The sequence below is a fragment of the Verticillium alfalfae genome, genomic scaffold (assembly GCF_000150825.1).
Source record: "Verticillium alfalfae VaMs.102 supercont1.5 genomic scaffold, whole genome shotgun sequence".
NCBI classification, from domain to species: Eukaryota; Fungi; Ascomycota; class Sordariomycetes; order Glomerellales; family Plectosphaerellaceae; genus Verticillium; species Verticillium alfalfae.
The window spans coordinates 569,959-583,897 of NW_003315034.1; the positions used below are offsets into that span (position 1 = coordinate 569,959).

At 58.0% G+C, this 13,939-nt stretch overlaps 3 protein-coding genes across 3 annotated transcripts; all 3 read right to left on the minus strand.

Moving 5' to 3' along the window:
- Window positions 1-240: 240 nt before the first annotated feature.
- Window positions 241-6,002, minus strand: VDBG_04500 (predicted protein; the record flags this gene model as incomplete). Its single annotated transcript, XM_003004848.1, has 2 exons — window positions 241-263; window positions 368-6,002. 2 exons carry the CDS (start codon window positions 6,000-6,002, stop codon window positions 241-243), a joined length of 5,658 nt encoding a protein of 1,885 aa, XP_003004894.1.
- Window positions 6,003-6,441: 439 nt separating this feature from the next.
- On the minus strand, window positions 6,442-9,845 carry VDBG_04501 (predicted protein; the record flags this gene model as incomplete). The annotated part of the gene is made up of 3 exons (XM_003004849.1): window positions 6,442-8,288; window positions 8,350-8,383; window positions 8,439-9,845. 3 exons carry the CDS (start codon window positions 9,843-9,845, stop codon window positions 6,442-6,444), a joined length of 3,288 nt encoding a protein of 1,095 aa, XP_003004895.1.
- A 791-nt stretch (window positions 9,846-10,636) lies between these two features.
- Window positions 10,637-12,801, minus strand: VDBG_04502 (predicted protein; the record flags this gene model as incomplete). The annotated part of the gene is made up of 2 exons (XM_003004850.1): window positions 10,637-12,633; window positions 12,768-12,801. The coding sequence occupies 2 exons, from the start codon at window positions 12,799-12,801 to the stop codon at window positions 10,637-10,639; spliced, it is 2,031 nt and encodes a 676-aa protein (XP_003004896.1).
- Window positions 12,802-13,939: the final 1,138 nt, after the last annotated feature.

Here is a 13,939-nt window from a genome sequence, read left to right on the forward strand (position 1 = left end):
ATTCCAGGCATTGGCGGAATAACAATGTCCTGAGCGGGAGACAGAGCACGAGAAGCAGGCTCCGCGTCTTCAAATGCAGCCGTCTTGCCCTTCTTACCCTTCTTCTTTTTCTTGGATGAAGAGGCAGCCCACTCGTCTTCAACCATGGGCTCTGGCTCGCCCGATGGCTCGGCAGGAATGACTTCAACAGGTGCCGGGCTGTCGTAATTGGGCTCGATGGGCTCAACCACATCAGCTTCTCTAGTGGCAGCCGGAGCGATGGGCTCAACCACATCAGCTTCTGTAGTGGCAGTCGGAGTTTCGATTGTAGCCACATCGACTGCAGTGACATCGGCCGGCTCAGAAACATCCGTCTCGGTAGCCTTACCCTTCTTGCCCTTCTTCTTCTTTTTGGATGAAGGCAGAGCCCACTCATCTTCTGCCACAGGCTCAGGTTCACCCGATGGCTCGGCAAGAACTGGTTCAACTGGTACAGGGGCCTTCTCGGTCGCTTCAGTGATGTCGACAACTTCAGGTGCAGTGGATAGTACTTCCTCGAGAGCAGGGGACTCGACTGGGAGGCTGGTTTCTCGACTATCCACATCCAGGACTGCGGCTGCTTTGCCTTTCTTGCCCTTCTTTTTCTTCGTAGGCAAGGCCCACTCGTCATCAATGACAGGCTCGGGCTGTGGTGCAGGTTCTTCAAATGCAGGCTCACTGATCTCTGGCACAACTTCGGGCACAGCTTCAGGCCCTTCGATCACAGAAGAAAGGGCGGCAGAGTCCAATTCACGAGAAGGTGATAATGCTCGTGACACAGGCTCGGACGTATCGGCGGAGGCCTTCCCTTTCTTGCCCTTCTTAGACTTCTTGCTGGGGGCGGTAAATACACCCCAGTCAGCGTCGTCGTCGACAGCCTGTACCGGCTCGAGAGGCTGATCGATCACTTTGTCTTCGACAGCCCCCGGGACGACTGCAGGTAGTTCAAGGTCGATGGGCTTGACATCTTCAGCAACAATGGAAGGCTCAGCCTCAGCAGCAGCGGGCGTCTCCGCGATATCGGCCTGCTGCTCCTCGACGATAGGTGTCTCAGCATAGGTCGTTGGTGCTTCTTCGATAGCCATAGGGCTTTCGGCGGGGGTGGCCGGCTCGGAATCCATCAGAAGAGACTGCCTCTTGGCCTTCTTCTTATCCTTCTTTGACTTCTTGCTGGAGAACGAGTCGGCGAAGGGTTCTTCGACAACTTCGGGTACGACGGCTGGGTCCTCGCTGATTGCCGTATCAAAGACGGGCTCTTCTTGGGGCGTGGGCACGGCGTCTTCTTGGACGGGCTGTGGCTCATCGTCAAACTGAGCGAGGCTATCACGCTTCTTTTTCTTGTCCTTTTTGGACTTTTTGACAGAGGAGACATTTGCGGGGTCTTCTGCAGGCTCTTCGATAGACTGCGGGGTTTCTTGTGAAGACACAACCTCCTCGATGGTCTTGTCGACGACTTCTTCGACACGAGGTTCGCTGGAAGCAGGGAGAGCCTCCTGGACCTCCTTGGTTTGAGCACCAGGCAGATCGCTGGATGCCGTAACGTGTTCCGCCTCAATGGAGAGGTCGCGAGGAGCGTCAACAACGACTGGCTCTTCTTGATGAGCAGGGCTCTCAGTCGAAGCGGGTGTGCTAGGTTCGGGATCGTCCCAGGCTGCGCTTTGACGCTTCTTCTTCTTGTCCTTCTTGCTTTTCTTGTTGCTGCTCTCAGCCCATTCATCAACGGGGTTGGCAACCTCCGGCTCAGCAGCTGGGACAGGTTCAGCCTCAACCGGGGCCTCGACGATGACGTCGGGGGTTGCTTCAACAACAGGTTCGAGAAACGGCTCGGGTTCATCGAAAGCAGAACCCTTGGCCTTCTTCTTGCCCTTCTTACTTTTCTTAGTGCTGCTAGCAGCCCAGTCGTCCACGGGCGTCGAAACCTCCGTTTCGGCAGGAATAACAGCAAGAGGCTCGGCAGTGACGTCTTCGGCGACAGTCGGATCAACGGAATCAGGAACGGCTTGAGTGTCAATGGCAGCTTCCGAAGGTGCTTCCAGAGGAGCACTGGTGGCAGGCTCAAACTCGTCAAGAACACTGCCCTTGCCCTTCTTCTTTTTCTTGCTCTTTTTGGTGCTGCCAAAGTCGTTCCATTCGTCGACAGGTGCGGAAGATGCTTGCTCGGTAGAGACTTCGACCTCTTGCGGCAAAGTCGGGGTTTCGATAGGAGTAGGTTCCGAAGGAAGGACAAGCTCATCCTGGGTGACGACAGGCTTGGAAGCGGTTTCGACAGTGGTCTCTGGTTCGTCGAAAGCAACAGACTTGCCCTTCTTCTTCTTCTTCTTGCTGTTCTTGGAGCCGGAATCAGCCCACTCATCATTTGTAGTTGTGGGCACCTCAGCCTCAATGACGGGCTCAACTTCGGCTTCGGGAATGGCTGTCGCTTCGGCCAAGTTGACATCCACTGGAAGACCAGGCTCGGCGGAGCCAATATCGCGAGAGGGCTCAGTGACGTCGGTCGTGGGGGGGAGCTCGGCGTCGTCAAAAGTGACACCTTTGCTCTTCTTGCCCTTCTTGTTCTTCTTGGTGCCAAAGTCAGCCCACTCATCCGCGGCAGCGATCGCATCTTGGTCGAGAGGCGTGCTCGACTCAATGACAGGAATATCCTCAAGTACAGTCGCTGGATCTGAAAGGGTAGAAGATGACTCAATGGCAGTCGAATCGACAGCGTCGTGAGCGGGCTCCGATTGGAGCTCTACCGTTATCTCGGGCTCTACGGAGACAAGGCTTTTGACCTTTTTCTTATTCTTCTTGCTCTTTTTCGAACCAAGATCGGCGAACTCATCAGCAACAGGCTCCTGCTCGGGAAGAGGGGTAGGTTCGGCCGTCACGATCGGGTCGGCAGCGGCATCCATAGTGGCTTCCCGAATTTCATCTTGCGCTCTGGGCAGCTCCTCCGCAATAGCAGGTGCGGGCTCATCCGTGGCCTTAGTCTTTTTCTTGTTCTTCTTGCTTTTCTTGGAAGAAGAGAGATCAGCCCAGTCGTCAACGGCAGCAGACGACTGATCCTCGGCGGGTGAGCCCGATTCCGCTGGCGGTGTATCGAGGTTGCGGGAGCTATCATCCAGAGGAGCAACAAGCTCAGTCTCAATAGCCGTTTGCACCTCAGGAGCAGGCTCGGAGACGGCTTCCGGCACTACGACAGGCGCGGTAACAGGCTCCACGGCGGCTTCGGGCAAAGGCTCGACGACGGGCTCAAGAGGGGACTCAACGGTTAAGCTTTTTCCCTTCTTCTTGTTCTTCTTGCCCTTTTTTGATGTCGTGAGCTCAGCCCATTCATCAGCAGGCTCAGCGATGGGCTCCTCGGAAGGAACAGGCACATCGGCGGTCACAAGATCGACTGGCTCAGCAGGAGAATCGACGGCCGGTTCAGGGGTAGGCTTAGAGAGGGCCTCAGGAACAGGCTCCGGGATGATTTCAGGCTCAAGCTTGGGCTCGGTCTCAACAACACCCTTGGCCTTCTTCTTATTCTTTTTGCCGTTCTTTGACGTGGCGGCTTCGGCCCATTCATCAAAAGCCTCCACCACTGGTTCTTCGGTAGCAGCAGGTGCATCTGTAGCAATGGTGCCTACCGATTCAGACACAGATTCGGTGACAGGCTCAGTTGCGAGCTCGGCGACAGGCTCAGTTGCGAGCTCGGTGACAGACTGAAGAACAGGTTCAGGCTCAGGCTCGACCTCAACGACGCCCTTGCCTTTCTTCTTATTCTTCTTGTTCTTCTTTGTCGTCGCGGGCTCCGCCCACTCGTCAACTGGCTCAATGGCCGGTTGCTCGGAAGCCACAGGCGCAGCGTCTTGAGCAGGCAGGACATCAGAAGTTATAAGGTCGATGGGCGCGGTGACAAGATCGATGGTAGGCTCAACAGCGGGCTCATGGACGGGCTCAGCAATTGTCTCCGAAGTAAGTTCGGGTTCGGGCTCAGTAACAGCCTTGCCCTTCTTCTTGTTCTTCTTGCTCTTCTTCGACGTTGCCGGCTGAGCCCACTCATCGACAGGCTCCACGACAGCTTCGGCAGCAGGATCCACAGGCGTAGCAGGATCTACAAGGGGAACCACAGAATCGGTAAGATCGGCAACTTGAGGGACAGTCTCAACGAGTGGCTCAGAAGCTGGCGCGACAACAGGCTCGGAAGCGGGCTCGGCAATGACCTCAAGCTCAGGCTCAGGCTCAATGACACCCTTGCCCTTCTTGTTCTTTTTCTTGCCCTTCTTGGAGGTCGAAAGGTCGGCCCATTCGTCCGCAGCCCCGGGAGCAGCAGCAGTTTCGACAACGGCATTCTCAACAGGAGCAACGCTCGTCTCGGCGGCAACATCAGGTACAGGCAACACCTCCTCAACAGGCGGGCTCGCGCCTGCCGTATCGAGAGGTGATTCCTGGCTACTATCCCGTACCTGAGGACTTTGCTGCAACTCCTGGTCTTCCACTCGATCGGCGCTGAGGGGGGGTTCTGGCTCGATCTGGCTCGCTCGCTTCTTCTTCTTGTCCTTCTTCGACTTCTTCGTCGGCGCTGCGCCCCACTCATCATCTGCGGCGGGCTCTTCGGGGGCGGGGGCGGAATTGTCGGGGGTGAGGGTATGTTCTTCTTGAATCTCGACGGGGGTGGGTTCGGGCGGAATGTCGTCGGTGGTAGCCAAGTCGAGAGCCTTGGTATCCTGGCTGACTTCTTCAACAGGCGTCGCAGCACCAGATTCCAGAGCTGAATCGTCCTGAAGCTTATTCTTCTTTGACTTCTTTGACTTCTCGGACACGGAAATTTGCTCTTCCCGTTCATCAACTACAGGCGTCTCAGCAACCAGCGTCTCTGTAGCCGGTGTCTCGATGGCAGCAGGCTCCGAAGTGACAAGATCATCCGTTACGGTAGGAAGATCAACGGCAGGCTCGGCAACGGTTTCTGTTGGTGCGGCGAGAGAATCTGGAGATGGGGTTTCGAGGTCATCCGAAAGAAGGCCCTTCTTTTTCTTCTTGTCTTTCTTGGACTTCTTCTTCGTAGACGTTGCCTCCGCCCACTCATCAGTAGGCGCCGCGTCGGCTAACACAACCGGCGCTGCCTCAGCAGGAGCCGGGTCCTCAGTCACAGGTGGAAGCTCCAGAGATGGTGAGAGATCTTCGACAGGTGTCGCGACCTCAGATGCAGGCTCCGAGCTAGCGTTGCCTTTGCCCTTCTTCTTCTTGTCCTTCTTAGATTTCTTGCCAACAACAGGAGCAGGCTCCTCCTCCGGCTCAACCGCAGAAGGTTCTGGCTGGGCTTCAGGCTCTTGTGGAGGCTCAGCAGGGATGTCGTCCGCCCAACTCAGTGTGGCGGGCTGAGTGGGCTCGGGTTCGGCCTGGACCTCCGGTTCGAGGTCAGCCTCTGGCTCGGATTTGCCTTTCTTCTTCTTGTCCTTCTTAGACTTTTTGCTGACCACAGGGAACTCGTCGTCAGCAACAGCGGTCTGGTCCAAGGATTCGGGGAGGGTATCTGTCGGCTGCGCTTCATCGAAAACTGGGGTCGAAACCTCTTCGACCGCTGGTGGCACATCTGTCGTTGCTTGGGAGTTGTCGGGTACCTCGGCGGGCGCTTGGCGGGAGCTTTCATCGTCGTTGGAAGGCGGGGAGGCTTCAACACTAGAGGCGGCCGCAACCACTAGAGCAGCAGCAGCCAGAAGGCCCTTCTTCTTCTTCTTGTCCTTCTTGCTGGTGCTCGCGAAAAAAGAGTCATCCTCCGGGGGCAGGTGAGTTGGCACAGCTTCATCCATGACAGTCGGCTCCTCCGACACAGGTGGTGGCTCTGGTACAGATTCTTCAACGAGATCCTTCTTCTTTTTCTTGTCCTTCTTGGATTTCTTCGTGGTCGTTGGGAACTCCTCTTCTGGGATTGGCGCGGTGACCTCCTCGATGGGTTCGTTCGGAGATGTCGTCAAAGGGGCGCTCGTGTCCAGGTCCCGTGAGAGGGTATCTAGAGGAGTCATTGATTCACCCAAGGGGATCTCGTCAGAAGCTGGAACAGGGGTAGGAGCATCATCAAGCATCGGGGGTTCGGCGTCAGCAACCTTGACATCCTCCTGTAGAGCGCTGTCGAGATCATCGAGAGCTGCGGCTTGCTTCTTTTTGCCCTTCTTGCTCTTTTTTGTAGGAGCTTCGAAGCCCCAGCCATCATCAATCTGTGCCGGCTCCTGCGCAGTTTCAGTGGGAGTGGCAGTGGGCGACTCAGGTTGTGACTCGGGAACTGTGGGTGTTTCGTCCCACGTGGCCGCGAGAAGACTCTGCTTCTTCTTGTTTTTCTTCGACTTCTTAGATCCTGAAAGTTTCGAAGGGCAGAGTCATCAACAGGCGGCGCGGACTTCGGCCATCCTGGTAAATCGCCGCTCGGCCCTCGATGGGAATTTCCAATCTGGGCCAGGCTCTGTCTCAACGGGAAGGATCGGCTGGGAGCGGCCTCGAGCCCCTTCGGCGGCAGCCTCGGACATCGGATCCGTCAGGGCTGAAAGGGCAGACTGCTTCTTCTCTTCTGTCCTTCTTACTCTTCTTACCGGCAGGCTGTGAGGCCCACTCATCCTCGGCAGCCTCTACTAGCTCAGAAGAGGCTGGCGCAGTCAATACGGGGATATCTTCGGTCGCAGGCGACGGGCCCTCTACAGTAGGCTCGTCGACAGTCTTTTCAGGCGCGGCCGAATCGCTGGCGAGGATGTCGTTAACCACTTCGCTAGCAGCAGGCTCAGCGGTAGGTTCGTCAGAAGCAGATGCGGATTCCCTCTTCTTCTTGTTTTTCTTGCCCTTCTTCCCGGCAGGCTGCGACGCCCATTCGTCATCAGCAGCATCTGGCACAGGTGCACGCTCGACCAGGTCTGGAGAAGTCTCCAATTGAGGAGCAAGAGTTTGCATATCATCGACTGAGCGCTCAGCTTCGGGTTGGGGAGCGAGCTCAGGTGCAACTGCAGCCTCGGATTCAGGCTCCTCCACGGCGAGTGTCTTCTTCTTCTTGGACTTCTTCGCCTTCTTCCCAGACGTCGATGCCGCCCACTCGTCCTCGGCAGCCTCAGCCGCGAGGGCAGGTTCAACATTCTCGAGAGGCTCGGCGAGTTCTGGCGCTGTGGGGGGTTGAGGCTCGACCTGTGGTGAAGGTTGGTCGAGCGCAAGCGATTCTTCAGTCGTTTGTGTTGGTGTCTCCGGCTCCAGCACCGGCTCGTCCGAGGTTATGGCGGATCCCTTCTTCTTCTTGTTCTTTTTGCTCTTCTTCCCGGACGCTGGCAGAGCCCACTCATCATCATCAGCTGCTGGTGTGGGAGCAGTGACAGGGTCATCGAGTGCCGGGCCCTCAGGCTCTGCGGGTTGTGGTAATGAGACAGGCTCGTCTTGTGAAGGTGTTGACACTGAAAAATCGTCGATGCTCTTGACTTCTTCTGGTTGTTGCTGGGCAGATTCGGACTCATCACCCCAGGCGGAAGAAGCAGCAGCCGCCTTCTTCTTGCCCTTCTTGCCCTTCTTCTTGGAGGACGGCGTCTCAGCCCACTCGTCGTCGGGCTTCACAATCGTCGGCACGGCCATGTCATCACCTTCTGGAAGGGTAGCTGAATTTTCTGTCACGAAAGTGACCTCTGCCTCGGGAGCAACATGGGAGCTCACGACCTGGGGTTCGTCGGGAGTAGTATTGTCGAGCGCCAAGACCGGCCCCGGGAGCTCCTGTGGGGCACCAACCTCCAGGGTCGAGTCGGTGAGGGCTGGATCCACCGTTTGGGCATCCGTGCCTCGCGTGTCCCCTGTTGATTTGTCGTCATTGGAGGTTGGGCCACTTGCCTCCCCGGACAGCGGCGCGTCATCTGCATGAAGAAGACAATTGTCGTCTGCGAAGGGGCGGGACGGGGCCAGATCTCCCGCCAGGCCCGCCGCCCTGTCAGTGGCTGCGGCCTGGTCCGTGGAGCTGAGCTCTTTACCCGCTGCGCCAGCTTCACCGCCTGAGGTGGCCTCATCAGCAGCAGCTGCTTCAGGCGCTGTTGTTGTCGCTGCATCTGCTGCACCTGTTGCATCTGTTATTGCGTGCAGGGGCAAAACGTCGCGCTGCTGCCGCTCATGTTCACCGCCGTTATCGGCTGAGCCAGAATCGGCGCCCACGCCCGCGGACCACTCGGTACTAGTCTCGGGGAGGGTCGCCTCGGCGATGCCACTAATTCCGCCAACGCCCGGGCCCGAGCTCACATTGTCGTCGCCGCCGCCGCCGCTGGAGGACAGCATGTCCTGGTCCTGACCATCTTGGTCGCCTGTCACGACCGGCCCAACGCATCAGAAGTCTTGCCCGTGTCCAGGTCAAATGTGACCGACTTGCGCGCCTTTTTCTTGTTCTTCTTGGTCTTGTCTGCAGTAGAAACCGTAGGTGTCAATTCAACATGGTCAACTGGTGACTCAGGTACAGGAAGCGGGCTGTCGTCCCCGCCCATAGTGATAGAAGATGCAAGATCCCGCGAGGCGTCGTCTTGGTTGTTGCCCTGGCCCAGCTCCGAAACAGATCCCTTCTTGCCCTTTTTCTTTTGCTTCTTGCTCTGCTTCGTGGTCGCTGTGGAGCCCCAGTCTCCTTCGTTGGTCGTTTCATCCGTGGCAACGGGCACGTCTCCAAGTTGGGGCTCATCCGTAAAAGGAGGGTTCTGTTGAAGCGCATCCGCATCAGCCTGGCTCTCTGGCAGTGGCTGGCTACCAAAGGCGGCCAAAGGGGGGTCTTCAACAGGCGGCGCTTCGGTGGAAGCACTCGGCTCGGCCTCGGCTGGGGGGGCGGCCTCGCGGAGGGACGTCTTTTTCTTACCCTTGATCTTGCTCTTCTTTGGGGGTAGAAAAAATGTTTCGTCGGCCCATGGGTCCGGAGCAGGCGGCTTGGCCTCCGGTGTCGTCTCGTTCAGCATGGCCTGGGCATTGAAGTCGGCGTTGGCGGGTGTGGCAGCTCTGGACAGCGCTCTCGCTTCGTCCTCGGCGTCAAAGAAGATGTCGGAAGCGTCGTCGGGGGCAGGATCGTCGGCTTGTCGTAGCTCATTGCCGAGGCCTTGGGCGGCTTGAGGCGGAGATTTGATGGCAGAGTGGTCGTCGAGGGCATCTTCCCAAGCTAGCATCGCCTCGTCTTGCTTGTACGATGCGGAGAGGCCCGTGGGGGTGATTGAGCCGGTAGAAACATTGTCGTCTTGGATGGCGGGCTCGTCCGCGAGGATAGCCTCGGGAACGGGCTCGGTAAGGACTACCGGAGTGGCCTCTTCATCCAGAGAGGTTGCCTTCTTCCCCTTCTTCTTCTTCTTGCCCTTCTTCGAGCCAGCGTCTGGCTCGTCGAATGCGGTCGTGCTGTCAAGTGGAGTCTCAAGGCCAAGGTCGGGGGTCTCTCCTTCAATCTGCACCACGGGGGCTTCAACATCGGTTGCCGTCGCAGTGCTCTCCTGTGGCGTATCCGCTGTCCAGTCAGATTCCCAAGATTGGTTCTTCTTGGCCTTCTTCTTGTCCTTCTTGGACAGCTTCGCAGGCTCAGGGAGCTCCTCTATGGGCTCAGCAACAGACACCTCGGGCAAGGCAGCCGCAGTGATCGAATCCTCAACCACGGGTTCCTCGGCTTTGACAATAGAGTCGTCTGTTGCTTCCGCCCAGTCTAGATCTGCACCTTGGTTCTTCTTAGCCTTTTTCTTGTCCTTCTTTGACAGCTTCGCTGGAGCGGGGGCGCCTCCAATAGCCTCAACAGCAGGAACTTCGGGTACAACATCGGTGGCAATGGGTGCCTCGGCAGAAATCCCCTCCCGCAGGTGCTTTATCGGTGCTCTGTTCCCCTGCGTCGGCAGCCCAGTCATCATCCCAAGTGGGCGTTTTCTTGTCCTTCTTTTTGCTTTTCTTGGATGACTTGGTCTCTTCGAGGGCATCGCCGGCCAAGGGTGTAGATGGCTCAGTCAAGGCATCGCCAGTGAAAGGCTCACCAGCAACAGCATCTTGGGAAGAGGCTTGTGAGATATCCTCCACCGGCTCGGCAGGCAAGTCAGCGTCCAGCGATAAGCCCTTCTTGCCTTTCTTCTTGCTCTTCTTGGAAGACTTCGGTTCCTCGGGGGCGTCTTCTGGCGCCGGGGTGACTGGCTCCTCGGGTGTCTCGACAATTCCGGCGAGGGGCTCGTCAGCAAGGCCTTGGAAATCCTCTCCGGGGCTGCGGCTTGCGGCTCATCAACATCCCATGACGAAGACTGTGGTTTCTTGCCCTTCTTCTTGCTCTTCTTTGTGGGTTGGCTCCTCGAAGCTGTTCTCAGGAGGCGGAGCGAAAGTATCAGTGCAATCTCTGCAGTAGAAGTTGGTTCAGGCTGCATCTCGAGAACAGGCTGAGCCGTGGACTCAACAAATCCATCAAGGGGGGTCTCATCGGAAATGGCTTTGATGTCGTCTTCGATGGGCTGTTCTGGCTCAGGCTCCAAGATTTGCGCCTTTTTGCCCTTCTTCTTACCCTTCTTGGCGGATTTGGGCTCTTCAAATGTGTCGTCGGCAGTCTGAGGGGCCGCGTCGGGAACGATGTTGGCAGCAAGAGGATCAGCAGCGATGGATTCATCTGGGGTCGGCTCGGGAGCGTCATCAACCACTGCGGTTTCGACAGTGGACTCCGGTTCTAGTGTCTGCGCCTTCTTCGACTTTTTCTTGCTCTTCTTGGAGATTTTGGCTCTTCGACAAGTTCCTCGCCAACTGGAATATTGGCTTCAGTGATGGCGGCTTCCGGCACAACTTCGGCAACGGCAGCGTTTCCAAGAGGAGGTTCAGCAGGAATCGTCTCAGCGGCGGGGATCTCTGCTGCAGGGGCGTCGTCCAAGTCCAAGATGGTTCTCGAGCTCTCATCCACGACTTCTGTCGGTGCTTGGAGCTCAGAGTCCAGCGCTTGCGACTTCTTGCCCTTCTTCTTCTTCTTCTTGGCAGATTTGGGCTCGTCGAGGACATTTTCCGCGGCCGGAGCGGCAGCCTCAGCAATTGCGTCCGACACGTCGATCGCAACCACGTCTTCCACAGGAGGTTCAGAATTGGGCAGCTCTTCCGGAACAGCACGGGGGGTCTCCTCTACGGTCTCCAAAGGAGCCGCGCTTTCGGGTTCGGGTTCCGCGGATGCATTCTTCTTGCCCTTCTTCTTCGATTTCTTCGAGGCTTTAGTCTCACCGACGTCATCGGCAGATTGCGCGGGGACGATGTCCGGCTCAGGAACAGGAGCAGAAAGGACCTCCGGGACTGGAGTGGGAAGGTCCTCAGGCACAGGCGTGAACACATCTTCAGCGACCTCCTCCTTTGCTTTCTTGCCCTTCTTGCCCTTCTTCTTCTTTGACGGAGTCGAGGCCCACTCGTCCTGGCCTTCGGCCGTCTCGTCCTTCCTGTCGTCCTCTGTCGCAGGGGTTTCGCCCTTCTTGTCAGAAGAACCGAAGAGCCCCAGCGCGGCAAGTCCGCCGGCGGCAACGCCAGCAGCCGCGCTCCAGAGACCAGAACTCCTCTTCTTCTCGCCGTCCTGAACGTCCACCGCGGCATCTCGGCTCGGTGACTGGTCAGGAGATGTCCTCGACCAGTCCCGCTCAGCAATGTCGCGGAGAGACGGGGGCGTCGAGTGAAGGAGATACGAGCTCCGGTCTTTCGACATTGGCTCGACAGGGCCGGGTTCCTGTTCAGAATCTGGACCACTAGGGTTGCTGGGTAGAGGAGGGAGGTCGATGAGATCATCCTGAGAGACCATCGAGTCAAGAGATTTTGCTTGCGAAGAAGGGAGGGGCGCGTCATCGAGGGCCAGAGGATAGATGGCGTCGGCATCGAGCTCGCGCCTTGTAGCTTTGGGGGTTGATTCCTGGGATCCTGCGCGGTCCTTGGGCAAAGCTTCAGGGATATCAGTGTCAAGTCGCAGGCCATGCTCCTCGGGATACAACACGTCCCATGCGGCGAGATCGTCATCGGTTTGAGCGAACGGCGAGGGTGATTCGCGCGACGATGCCTCGCTGGGCGGCAGCTCGGGTAGGTCAATCTCCGGGTCCATCTGGCCCTGGCGCGCATGCTCAAGAAGATAGAGAGGCTTAATCTCACGGCTGTTGTCCCACGAAGTCGGCCTCCTGGGTGTAGTAGGCTCAGGCACGGGCGCCGCAATAGGAGAGGCCACGGGCGATGACTTGTGGTATGCCGGAGAAGACGGATTGGACCGCTGGCCCAGTCGCAGCTGAATAGGAATGGCGGTGCGGCTGGGGCTCTTGCTGGGCGTGTCCACGGCGCTTCTCCTGCGGGTGTGCGACGGCTTTTGACGCAACTTGTTGCGCTCCTCGGGAGGCGTCTCCGGTCGGCTGTCTGGCAGCGCAGGGAGCTCCTCATCTGACTCATCCTTCCTGGGCGAGCCGGGCTCGCTCGGCGGCAGAGGTAGCAGATCGCCGTACTGGGGATCGATGGCAGGCTTGATGGTCCGGTGAACAATCTCGGGATCCACATAGTCAACATCTCTAGATGCAGACCCGGTCGGTCGGTCTTTGGGTTCAACGTCCTCCGAAGAGAAAGCACCGGCGGCATTCCGGCGGGACGCGGCATAAGCCGCCGCGCCCGCCAAGCCGACACCCGCGCCAAGGGTGCCGGCATTATCTAAAAAAGACTGCTCGTCTTTACGACTGTCAGATTTCTTATTCACCTCTGTGCTGCTGCGGTTGAAGAGGCCGAAGAACCCGCTGCTCTTCTTCTCGGGCTCCTTGCGCTTGCCGTCTTTGCTGCTCCGTTTACGGCCGTCGGGCGCTGACGCGAATGAAGCAATCGACCTTGTATCATCGCCATCGTCATACCGGGTCCCGTTGGATCGCCGTTCGTGGCGATCGTACTTGGAGGCCGGGTCGGACACGACAGAGGTGACGTCGCGATCGTCTATGAATGAACGGCCGCCTCGATCCGGCGGGTCGCCCGGCTTCTCGTCCGCATAATCATCCGCGAGAGAATAGTCTACGCTCTTGCGCTTGTCCTTCTTGCTCCTGGTACCTCCGACTGAGACCTCAGAGACCGCCGCGGAGGGAGAGTCGTAGAGCGAGTCCTGCCTGGAAGATCGCTTGCTGCGTGTTCCACCGACGGAAACTTCGGACACGGCCCCCGACGGCGAGTCGTAGACCGTAGAGTCGCGCTTGTGGTACTTCTTGGTCCGAGTGCCACCGACAGAGACCTCAGAGACGGCCCCGGAAGGCGAGTCATATATGAGGGAATCCCGCTTCGACTTCTTCTTGGACTTCTTGGGCGTATCAAACTCGTCGAGCACGGGCTCGGCCTCGCGCGTAGTTGATTGCAAGTCCTCAAAGGCGTCAACAGGAACAGCCACGCGCTGGTCCTCCGTCTCGTCTGGCGTATCCGTAGACTTCTTTCCCTTCTTTTTCTTCTTCTTGGATGACGATGACGGCGCAGCCCACTCATCTTCAGCGGCCACGTCGGCAGGCTGGGCGGCCGGCAGGTCGGTCTCGAGAGCTGTTGAGGGGACGTCATCCTGGACAATGACAACTTCCTTGGCCAGAGCCTTCTCGCGCTTCTTCCGTTCTTTCTTGCTGAGCTTGGACAAGTCCTCCTGGTCTGCGACAGGTTCAGAGATGGATTCGGGAACGATGTCACGCGAAAGGTCATCAGCGGGTGCTGGCTCGGCTGCAGGAAGAGGCTCATCAAAGGTGTCCGTGCTCTGTCGTTTGGAAGCCTTGTCACGCTTCTTCTTGTCTTTCTTCGACAGCTTCGAGGGAGTATCCCAACCGTCAACAGCTGAAGCGGTCTCCTGGACAGGGGTCTCGGTGAGTTCACCCAGAACAATGCCAGATTCAGGGAGCGGGCCGCGGGGATCGCGTCAGCCACGACACCGAGATCAGACACGGTTCCGCGTAGGGCCTGTGATACAAGCCGCGCTCGTTAGAGCGGGAGGCTGTCCCGGCTGCGGTAGGTGGGGTCG